General features: G+C 40.0%; 1 protein-coding gene across 1 annotated transcript in view; it reads left to right on the top strand.

The window, feature by feature from the left end:
- Positions 1-12,621, top strand: part of CPXM2 (carboxypeptidase X, M14 family member 2) — a 79,712-nt gene that overhangs the window by 16,802 nt on the left and 50,289 nt on the right. The window contains exon 2 of the mRNA XM_063307304.1: positions 7,235-7,336. Within this exon, the coding sequence (XP_063163374.1) occupies positions 7,235-7,336 (102 nt within the window). The remainder of the gene's footprint in view (positions 1-7,234; positions 7,337-12,621) is intronic.

Genomic DNA, 12,621 nt, shown 5'->3' with positions numbered 1-12,621 from the left:
GAATCCGACCGAACACTGGTTAGAGACGCTATTAAGGCCTACCTGGTGGTGATAAAAGCAGCGAAGCATCAATACTTCTCCGCTCTTGCATCTGCAGAATGCCATCCAACAGCCCTATTTAAAATCATGCAATCCCTTTTGGGGAAGGTGGGTGCAGTGACCCACCTACAGGGCCGTGCAGAGGAGTTTTCGAAGCATCTGCAAGGGCATGAGTGACTGTCCGAAGGGCTTCCCGATCCAAGAAAGGGCGTAACTGGTGCATAACATGAAGCTGTGCAAAGGCCCTTTGGGCCACGACAAAATCACTTGGATCCACTCCACGTTAGACTCCAAGCATGAGGCAGGGTCTGTAGAGATACCAAGGGATCATACTTACTATGTTATCTGGGAACAGTTTGATCCTTTTGGACCCGAGGAAGTGGACAGGATCCTCCAGACAGTAAATGCCACCTGACAATTAGATCCATGTCCCTTCTGGCTGGTGAAAGCAGCTCGGGAGGTGACATGTGGTTGGCTTCAGGCGATGGTTAATACATCCTTGAGGGAGGGGGTGTTTCCAACTGCCTTTAAGGAGGTGCCGGTACAACTCCTCCTGAAGAAACCATTGCTGGACCCTATTGTACTGGATAATTTTCGTCCAGTCTCCCACCTCCCCTTTTTGGAGAAAGTGGTTGAGAAAGTGGTGGCATTACAACTCCAGAAGATTCTGGAGGAAACGGATTATATAGACCCCTTTCAGTCAGGTTTCAGGCCTGGATATGGGACAGAAATGGCATTGGTCGCACTTATGGATGATCTCTGGTGGGAGCAGGATGGGGGTAGTGCATCCATCCTGGCTCTTCTTGACCTCTCAGTGGCTTTCGATACCATTGACCATGGTATCCTTTTGGGTCGGCTCAGGGAGTTGGGGGTGGGTGGCATAGTTTTGCGCTGGTTCACCTCCTTCCTCCACGGCCAGTCCCAGTCGGTGGTGATAGGGGGGGAGAGATCCAACCTTCGACCCCTCCTTTGTGGGGTGCCACAGGGTTCAGTTTTCTCTCCTCTCCTATTCAACGTCTACATGAAACCACTGGGCTAGATCATCCGTCACCACGGGATGAGGTATCATCAATATGCTGATGATACTCAATTGTATATCTCCATCCCGGGTGAGGTAAGTGATGCTGTGACTGCCCTCTCTCGGTGCCTGGGGACTGTAGGGGTCTGGATGGGGAACAACAGGCTTCGGCTGAACCCTGGTAAGACAGAGTGGCTGTGGGTTAACGGTTCCTCCGTATCCGGGACTTTGTCATCTTTAGTTATGGATGGGGTTGCACTGCCCCAGACAGACCTGGTGCATAACCTGGGGGTCCTCATGGACTCATGGCTCCTGCTCGAAGAGCAGGTGGCAGCCGTGGCCAGAAGGGCCTTTGCACAGCTTCATGTTGTGCACCAGTTATGCCCTTTCCTGGATCAGGAAGCCCTTCGGACAGTCACTCATACCCTTGTTATCTCCCATATAGACTACAGCAATGTGCTCTACATGAGTATCCGGAAGCTTCAGCTGGTCCAGAATGCAGCTGCGCAGGCTATTTTCGGCACCCCTAGAAGTGTGCACATAACACCTTTGCTACGCGAGCTGGATTGGATACCAGTTTGCTTCTGGGTCCAATTCAAGGTGTTGGTTATCACCTTAAAAGCCCTACATGGCATGGGACTGAGTTACCTGAGGGACCGCCTCTTCCCTGTATTATCAGCCCGTCCCACCCGATCATGCAGAGAGGGCATGCTACAGACCCCGTCGATAAGAGAATTCCATCTGGAGGGGTCCAGGAGGCAGGCTTTCTCTGCAGTAGTGCCCGCCCTTTGGAACATCTTGCCCCCTGAGGTGAGATTAGCCCCATCGCTCCTAGCCTTCCGGAGGAAGTTGAAGACCTGGCTCTGCCACCGGGCTTGGGGCAGGGAGGAGAATTGACATTCTTGGGGTTGGCTAGTGCCTTGAAGTGCCCCTTCTACATAATGACTGAAGGAGATCACAGCCATCTGGATTTTATGAGCTGGGGTAGTTAAGAAATTGTTTTAGAGGGATTTCATTAGAATTTTATTGTATATTTATTGTTCTGTATTGTAAACCACCCAGAGTCCCTCCGGTCTGAGGAGATGGGCGGTGACAAATTTGATAAATAAATAAATAAACCAATAAATAAATCTATTGCATTGAATAGGGCTGCTAAGTAAGGGCCCCACCAAGCAAATCAAGCACCAAAATGTAATCATGTAATGTTTGCCTCTGCCATGGAAGCAAATTATACAACAAGAGAAACAAAGAGATTGCAGGATAGATCTAATACTGAGTCTGCTTCAAGCTGGAAACAAATGAGTTACCTGGAGACCAATGAACTAGGTAGTAATCTAGAAAATCTAGTGGCTTTTACAAGTGATCCCAAATCCATCCAAAATTTGCTGGTGAAAAATTCTAGAAGCAGGAATTGCTGTGCCATTTTCGACAAGGAAGGATTATTAAATCCCATTGATGTTGAAGATTGACTACTTTTGGAATATAGCCCTGAGCACTCCATTTTGAAAATAATTTCCTAAAATATTGCTGGTTGGTTTAATAAATGCAATGATATTTCTTTTACTCAATATTCAAGTAATTTTGATATTATTCTATTACAGGAAACCTGGGTGCACAATCATTTTCCTTTTTTAGGCTTTTACCCCATTTATTGTAAAGACGTTTAGAACTTCCAAAAAAGGGCATAACAACACAGGCTTATCTGGGATATTGATTTTCAAACCAGTCTAAACCTAGTATCGAACCCCACAGTTTATGAGAGAACAACTGACTGCAGATGGATTTAGTTTTCAATGGTTTTCATATGTACAATCAAGAGAAAGATTCAATATAGATAAAATAGTACCAGGTGTAGAACATCGGAAAACAGAAGTTGAAAATTCTGTTCATCATTCATAAATGATGAACACGTGATTGCTAAAATGTATAAACTTTTGTTGAGATTTGAAACTGAAGAACAAGTTAAAGGGTGTATGACAAAATGGGCCAAGAACTTTGGTTACAACTTTCAAATAGATCAATAGGAGAGAAAGTGGTCAGAAGGTTTGAAATTCACACTGTAGTATAATTTAAAGGAGAATTTTTATAAAATGGTGTACTGTTGGTATATGTCACCACAGAAATTGTCTAAGAAGTATAAAAATACTTCCAGTTACTGTTGGAAATGTGAAAAGCATGAAGGCGAATTTTATCATGCGTGGTAGACATGTGAAAAAGCAAAAAAGTACTGGACACAAGTACGTACGAGGATGCGACCAATCTTAAAAATTAATATTCAGATGAAACTAGAACTTTTTTTTGGTTAGGATTTATGGATATCCAATTAGAAAGGACTCATGGACACTTGGTTTTCTGTATGATAACTGCAGCGAGGTTGTTATATGCACAAAGATAGAAAAATGCAGAAGTACCCACAATGGAGGAGTGGATTGTGAAGATGGCAGAATTTGCAGGAATGGCAAAATTGACCTGCTTGATTAGGGACAAATCTATAAGTACCTTTAGAAAAGATTGGAAACCTTTTAAGGGCTTTTTGCTGAAAATTGACAAAAATGAACATTTCTGGATTTGCTGATTAAAAAGGGTTGAATATTGGAAGAAGGGAATATATACAGTAATGTAATTCTAAAGGGGGAGAAATTATAAAAGTTTGTATCTGCTATAAAGAAGATTGGAAGCTGCATCTTTAACTTTCTTTTCATTTCTGTACTGTTTCTAGCACTTTTTCTTTTTTCTTTTTCTTCTTTCTCTTTAGATACTCTTTGTTTATCTTTTAATTATGTAAAACTTTTCAATTAAAAAAAATAACCCCATAGTTCATGGATTTTTCTCAAATGGGCACATGCTATCGTCTTATCTCTCCTCAATTCTAATTCTGAAATTTTGTCCGACCTTCACTTTGGCTAGGTTGGATGTACTACCCTCTGCAGTCCTGTGGGGGCGGTATAAAACATTCCTTTTCAGCAGTGCTTATGTCCATGTGGAGATGGCTCTGTTGAATCCCTAAGCCCCCTGCTCTTTGTTGCTCTCCATTCAGGAAATCTTGGAAGACATATATCAAAATCTTGGAAGACATATATCGATCCCATCCTGGTAGAGAGCACAATGCTTAACTGTCACTTCTATTCAACCAGGACCCTGACATCTTTCCATGTTGTCTGATTTTGTGTCACCATTTGTGTCATCTGTCCTACCTACGATTGAAAATCAGTACAAATTTTGGTGACTGCCACTGTTATCTGTATTATCTTGCTACTTTATTAATTTATTTTATGTAATTTTATTGCATTTTATGTCTACTTTTTAGGTTTATTAATACTTATAGGTTTATGTATTTTTATTGCAGTGTTTTCTGGCCTAAAGGCTGTAATAAAGGTTTCTTTGAGTGCATTGATAACTATGTCAGTAGATTATGCAGGGTGGCATCTGAGAGTGGCAGTGAGTCTTGCTACTTCAGCCAGCAATTGCACCCCCCCCCCCCCAAACGGCACATCAGCAGCTGTGTTGGTATACCACACTGAATTCTTCTGCTTCACACAGTCCTCCACCACCACCACTACTCTGCATGATACCTACCAACGTGCAATTCAGTAGGCTGATCAGAAGTAAAACTCGTGCCTACTTGCTCTCCTGGGCAGTATATCAGCAAGTTTGTGGGCAGGGTTATGTTAAGCAGGAACTTTCCAGTATAGCAGGAGGGTAGAACCTCTCCTGTTATATTAGAAACGTTGTAGTGCTTGATTCACATGGCTTCAAGTGGTCCATACTGTAGGGCCTTCCTGGTCAAGCAGGAGTAGAAAGCCTCCTCAGCCACAGATTAAGGTTTGATAGATGTATACCCCCCCCCCATCACTCTGCCCAACTGCCAAAACTGTTCTCCCAGCCCCACCCGCTCTCTGTGTTCAGGAGAACAATCGGTGGATATTTTCCCATCAGCAGAGAAAACTACCCTGCCGTCAACTATTAGGACTGTCCTGCTCACTGGCCTCATTAACAAGGCAGAACAGAGCAGAGACTGGCTTTGTAGACAGAGGAAATGCATGCTGGCTTCCTGTTGTTGTGTCATGGGTGTGAGGACAGCACATTAAACCGGCTGTCTGGATGTGTCTTCAGAATGCATAATTTGGCATTGTGATATTAATATGGCTATGTCAGCTATTGGCTATTTTTCCATGCTTGGAAAAATAAACTATTTCCCCTAAAGTTTAGGAAACAGCTTGGCTTATTCTGGGGCTGATTTTAATTTAAATCAGACTCAGCTATGCTCCAGGTATCACTGAGAGCATAGTGAGGTTTGCATCCTCTGCCAACACCACCTCCAGTGAGTGTCTAGTTTCATCCTGTCCATCTTCCAATCCCCACCTGATTTACTGTTTCAGCAGAATGTTGGGAAGAGAGTCCTTAGTGGTGTTTGCTGCTGGTTTGGCTATAGACCATAAAAACAGAATAACAGAAAGAACTTTTATTTGAAGCATATTATGAACGGCTAATATTTGTATGTCTCAGTTTGGAAATCTTAAACTTGAGAGTAATAATAATGGTGATCTTTTCTAAATACTGGAAGCCTCCCACACATATACTTGCTTAGCTTCCTCTTTAAAACTTGTATTGACACAGTAATTCTAGCTTTTTCTCATGGTTCATTTGATTTCCCAATTTAACTGAGATATCTTCCATAATTTCACTATCCCGTTATTTATTTCATGTATTAGTAAAATAAGAGAAATACTGTACATAAAATAAAAGTGTCCTTCAATGGTGGGGATAGGAAGTTCAGGGAAAGAAAATTGTCAATTACCAACCTTGCTGTCTTGCAGAAGGTTATGGTGGTTCCCTTAGTATCAACTGGAGATAGAATCATGGAATAGAAAGGGGGGATTTTTCTAACATTCAATCATAAAACCATAGAAGTTAATTGCTAGAAGGGAGTTCTACTTTGGAGATTTTCTAGTCCAGCCCCCTGTACAGTGGAGGAAAATGCTACTACGGCATCTCTGACATCAGCATCTGCCTCCAGCGATGGACAGCCCACCATTGCTGGTACTTAAAGAGTGCTGTCATATGATCCACCCCCACCCCAGTTTATCTCATATAGATTTAACTTTATTAGCTACAAAAGTGGCAAAGTTTATAGCACACTTGGTACATATGGGAATCTATGGGTTCCTGAGATCTTTCCATATACCTCTAGATTCCCATTGTCCCCTGTAGACCTGTCATTATAACCATAAGCTATATCTTTCCATATGTGAGCCAGCTTATGATCTCAAGAAGAATAGCAGTAGCAGCAGCAGCAGCAGCAACAGTAGTAAACTAGCATGCCTCCTTTATCTGGTGGATGGCACTTAATCATTCTAGCTGTCTCTCAACCAGATGACAATCTGTTGATGTTATTTGGAAACTACCCAATTTTTCTTTAATGTTGAAGTAACAATAATACTCTTAACTGTAATAAACTGTAATAAACTGTTTGTAACAAGTAGAATTCTACAGTGGTGGGAGCATCTAGATGACCTTGGCTAACCTAAAAGGATTAAACCTGGATAGCATGCATGGAAGACAACCAGGAATGCTCAGCACTGTAGGCTAACCTGGGAAGTTTAAGACTTCCCAGAAGAACCCAGGGACACAAATCTCTGCATTGTTGCTAGAAAAATTGGCTTTGGCTCAATGGAGTCTTTATCCTTCAGCAAGCAGATCGGTCCTGTAGGAGGAGGAAGAAGGTCCATGGAGCAGCAAAAGAAAATGGTGCCATCTTCTTTTGGGGGAGAAGGGTTTCTTTATCCTATTTTTCCTGTTTCATTGTGGTTACTTGGCTGGGGAATTCTGGGAGTTGAAATCCACACTGCTTAAAGTTGCTGGGGTTGAGAAACGTTGGTTTAGAGAATATTTGTGGTATATTGGGCTAAAGAAAAAAATATCCTGAAGATCCTTGGGCACCCACAGATAATGATCCCTAAAGTACACTTTACCTTTTCTGAAATGTACAGTATTTAATGTTTATCTGTTTTTGAACTTGGTGAGACCAATAGAAACTCTTTACTTACTTTTTACAGTCTCATAATGGTCTGGAAATTATGGGATTTTTTTCACTGTGTTCATTATTCTTGTCTTTCTGTTTTGATAGTTTATATTTGGGGACAAATAATATAATGTGTTTCTCTTTTCTGCTGTCAGCTAAAAATGGCAACAAGAAAGGTGAGAAAAACAAGAAGAGCAATGAAAGAACACCAGATGGCGACTATGAAAGGCGAAGCACTGGTGAAGACAGCAGGGAAAGTAAGCCAAAATGTTAGAAGATTTTTTGGGGGGTGAACCCCTCTTGGGACAAATTTTAATGAAACAAGAAGAGGTCCTAAAAATAAATATTTTGTATTATGGAATATGGAGGTAGTTCATTTCAGTTGTTCCTTTTGAATAAGAACTTATTCATGACTGGCAAGAAAAGCACTTAAAGGTTAAAAAAAATGGATAAATGTGAGAGAAAGTGAAACTAACAGAGTTATCTCTCCAGGCAAGCCACTTTGATTGTTTAGCTCTAGATTTAAATACTATTAAATTTTGGTTTTGATTAAGATTATGCAATAGATTTGGTTGATTCCTGAACCGAAGAGAAATAAATCAGAATAAGACAGGTCTGAAACACATCCAGATCAAAAGAAGTCAAAATCCAAAGCTTCACAAATGATTTGTCAAATTCCAAAAAAATATAGACACAGTGCATCTATAAAGTGGCACCATTGCTTTTCAAGCTTCTACATAACACAAAGAGCAGGATTAGAAGCAGGTGGAGAAGAGAAGGGGGTGTAGTTTTGCAACTGACAGCTCTAGCTTTTAATTACAGTATCTGCTTTTCCAGGATTCTCCAATTATGGTGATCTGTGTTGAAGGATGTTGACGTTGAAGTAATATATTGTATACCTATCAGTATTTCAGAATCAGAAGTAGGGATGTGGCTATTTCAACCCATCGTATGCGGCACGTTTATTTTTAGCTGCCTCTCTCTGCCTGCTCCAGTATGCATTCTGTCCCTCAACCCCCAACCAAACAAGATATTATTAGCTGGATGCACTTCCAGGAATCAACCTTTCTTGCCGAAGTTTCTGATTGCACAATTTAAGTTAATCAGGGCTTGAGCAGGCTATTCTGAGTTATCAGGACAGTACAGGAACAAGCGTATGTCATGAGTCTGTTGTGCTCCTAGGGATACAACACTCAATTACAGCTTGCTGTTCCTTGGTGAAATGTGGGCACAAAGATGTCTCAGGCAATCAATCCTTGTGTCTTAACAATCCTTGAGGCTAGCAAGAAGTGTCTTTTCCATGCCTCTCAGTTTTATGCTGGAAAAAATTAGCCAACTTCCCTCTGTTTTCTGATAATGATGGCAAGCCACCACACTGCTTACACTGTTTTGTATAGGCTTCCTCACCTTGTCTTATTGTACTATACTGGTTTATATAGAGACTGGACGACAGTAGGAGCAAGGAATCGGCTCCAGTCACCTAGCTGAAAGCCCTGCGCAATAGAAGTCAGCACAGTGCTGTTGCTTCGGCAGCAACACTTCCTACTTCCATGCTGAAGTCTCTGACTTGCAAAGAAATCCTCCCTCATAATTGCAGCAGGAGGAAGCTAAGACAGAGCTTAATAAACAACACAACGTGACATTATCCATTGATCGGCAGGGGTTCAACTCCCCATCTGGAAAAGCAGTGGGGTTGAACCAGTGTTGCCAGGGTTGAATGAGGACGATAGGGGCAAGTGGGGCAAACCTATGAATCCATTATAACTAAACAGAAATCCAGGTAAAAACACAGTGAAGATACACCCAGTTTTTCATATTCGGCACAGTGCAGGGAATGTATAAAGCCATCTACAAAAGGAAACACATATTCCTTCTATGAAACTTGGGCTTGTGTCTTATCAGTATTCATGGTGGAACCAGAGTATAAAGGTGCATTAGCTACTGTCAAGTATAGGGAAAAAGTGGAAAATCAAAAGAGATTAAAGGTATCTTGAGCACCAATGAATTCTCGGTTAAATCCATACAACTCGGTGACAGAGCAGGAAACTACTTTTCCATTTCCTTTTTAAACTGTAGCATAATTTGACCTTTCCTGTGAATTGGCTTTTTCAGTAAACTAGTAGACAGCATGTTTCCAGACAGTTACATATACATACAAATCCTAAATATTTAGGATGGTCTCAAGCATAAGAGCCATTGCATTAGAAAAGAGAAAATATGTGCCTTCCAAAAACAGCTATCACAGAGTCTGGTGATTTTAAAAAGTTCTTTCACTGTGTACTGTGGCAGCTTTGTCAAGGATGATAGTTCTGCCCAGCTCTTGTCACCTTTTGAAAATTTTCAAAGTTTAATTATTTTCTGAATGGGTGTACAGATGTTGAAAATATGGCAAAGGGTTAGGGTTAGGGTGATTTTATGGTTGATGTTTGTATATAACATTTAGGGCATCTAGTATCAAAACCTGGGGCATGGTGAGACAAGCTGCTGGGGTGATTGGACAGCCAATTGTTCTTCCTTTAATCTTCTGGGAGATTAGACTTCATGGATATACTCTGAGCTAATTTTAATCCTTGTTTAAAGCGCCAAAGCAACTTAATGCTATGTTTGACTTTATCTCACCTTGTGAGAAAGGAGAGAAAAAAGAAGGAGAAATCTCCCCCCCCCCTTTTCTGGTTTTTAAGGAGATCAGAGCAGCAGTGGAGACATTGCAGCCTATAAAACTGATTTTTGATTGTATTGTGATATGATCATGTAACATTATTATACCTTGCCTCCAGGGAAAATTTCACTCTATGTTTCTGCCTTTGCAGCACAAAAGAAAGCTGTGTTTGTTTAGATGTAGCACAGTATTTAAGTGTACCCTTTAATTGAAAAAATAGCTCAGTCTCAGTTGATTTAGTACAACTACATATAGATAATAATATTGTATTTTGGAATGCCAGCAGGAAATAAACAAATTACTATTATCTATCCTATCTATCATCCCTCCCTCTATCTATCTATCTATCTATCTATCTATCTATCTATCTATCATCTATCTATCTATCATCTATCTATCAATCAGCCAGTATAGGACCAGGATTGGGGAGATCCAGGTTCTAGGCCTCCCTTAGGTAAGGAAACTGGCTGGGTGACTTTGGACCAGTCACTCTCTCTCATCTCTAGACCTGAGTAAAAAAAAAAAAATCTACTAACTGGACTAACATGGCAGATTACAGTTCAGTTTAGTTGATTGCTGCAAGGTTTCACTGCTCACAGGAGAAAACTTCCCACATTAGCTATTTCATTACTGGTGGAAATGAAAAGAACATTATCACTGAAGCTGAGTATTAGGCTTCTGATTCACCTATTGTACATATAACCAAATTAGAGGCTGATATAGTGATGGTGAGAAGCTTGGTCAATTCAGATTTTGATATTAAAATATGTACTTCCGGGATAAGTATGGAATATGGAATAGGGAGTTTAGTATTTAAGGTCATCAGAATTCTGCAGTTCAGTTATCTAAACAAAAATAGATTTTTGAATTGCATTTATTTGTAATACACAAAGTGAGCACATGCTTGTTTAAGAAGAGATACAGAATGGCTTTAGAGAATTTTTTTTTAATGTGCTTCTTAGACAAAGATATATATGGAGAAATGGCACATAAATATGTACAAATGTGTGCAGAATTGTTTTGTTCCATTAAAAATTGACGTAAAAGTCAGATACCACAAACTAAGCATTGGAAAAATGAGAAACTGAACAATCGAAATTGACCAATTTGTTCATTCCAAAAGATAAAATGAGTAAAAGGGTACCTTTTCTATGCTAAACCAACCCCTGGATTTATCATATTTTGCTGAAGGAGATTTCTTTTCTCTTCTGTATAAGTGGTAATGAAAAGTTCACAAATCCTATGATTAACTGTCTGTTTCTCTTTGGAGTGACTGCAGTGTTCATTAGTTACTAAGATAATAAAACATTAGATTTTTATTATCTAATTTAACAGATTTAGACAGAATCTGTTAAAAGATCTTTTATTGCATCCTGCAACCTTGGTTATAACAGTGGAATAGTCTAGCACCAAGAAAATTGAAAATGCAATCCTATGTAGCTATCCGACTAATCTCACTAGACCTTTCTCTCAACTACAAATAGGTGTGCAAAAGATTTTAGCCTTAAAGATTTCATCCCCACAAAATAATATTTGAAAATATATGCAAATCTACTGTAGCTACAGCTTGTTTCTTAATCCTATTTTTCTTATTTAATTAAGGTTTTTTAATTAATATAGCTACAAAAACTGAAAGGAACCAAAATAACTAGAGACATTTCAAGCTTGGCATTTTAGACGCTGAAAAAAAGATTTATCTGTTCATCCGATATGTTAATAAAATTGAGTTCTGTCTGAACTGCATGTTTCAATATTCATTTTTCTACTTGCTAGTTTAAGAAAATTGTTTAAAAGCCTTACTCGTTATCCACATGCTGGCTTGTCATCGGGCATAGCTCTGCTAGTAGCTGTAGATGCTCTAGAAATGCCTGACTTAATCCTGCCCAGAATGGCAATTAAAATTTGACATGCCAATTGCTGGGCATTTACCTCCCTGTTTTCTGAGCTTACTTGTTTGTTTCAAGTTGCTAACGAGCTGCCACTGGATATGAAAATTTAAAAACCTTAGTTCCCTAGTTCATATATTGTATTATTTGTAGCATGCAATTCTGAATAGAGTTGCTGCCTTTCCTTAACTGTAGAGCTTAGAGCTGTTTGGAAGAAAGTGAAAGGGGATATGGAGATTGTGAAAGGCACCAAAAGAGAAAGAGGGACTTGGATGATAAATGAAAAGGGTATCTTTGAGATAAGCCTTGCTCTTTTTTCTTACTGACATAGGGTGGAGTCTGGGGCAGAAGTCAGATGAACTGGATGAGTTTCCATGGAACTGTATTTGGCCCTGCAGGCCAGATTTCAATAACAGATATGTACCAATAATACATCCATAAATACATGCATCATCAAGGATAATATTAGCCTCTCTGGTCTACTCTAAAGCTCTCGGCATTTTCAGCTGTGTTTATTAGAAGTTGGCTTCTTTTGAAGCTTTCCTTTGTTTGGTGATGGTTTGCTATACTGTGTGATTCTTCAAAACTGCATCACAAATGAAGCTATTCTAATAAAGGAAGCGGTGGCCTTTGGCAAAGCTCTTCGTTGCCTTAAAGAAGAATATGTACTAGGTGTTTCATTTGTATTTCATTTTACTTATCTACTTTAAACAGCATTTTAAGCTGTAGTAAGCTGTAGTAGCATATGTATGTCTTGCAGATGTTTCTTTATTTGTGGGTTTCTTTATTTATTTTTAAAATGTTTATTCCGCCTTTATTATTTTTATAAATAACTCAAGGCAGGGAACATACCTAATACTCCTTCCTCCTCCTATTTTCCCCACAACAACAACCCTATGAGGTGGGTTGGGCTGAGAGAGAGTGACTGGTCCAAGGTCACCCAGCCTTCTTTCATGCCTGAGGTGGGACTAGAAGTCACCATCTCCTGGATTCTAGC

Source organism: Candoia aspera, chromosome 6, assembly GCF_035149785.1.
Source record: "Candoia aspera isolate rCanAsp1 chromosome 6, rCanAsp1.hap2, whole genome shotgun sequence".
NCBI classification, from domain to species: Eukaryota; Metazoa; Chordata; class Lepidosauria; order Squamata; family Boidae; genus Candoia; species Candoia aspera.
Note: the sequence above shows the minus strand (reverse complement) of the source record. Positions and strands in the feature narration are given on the sequence as shown.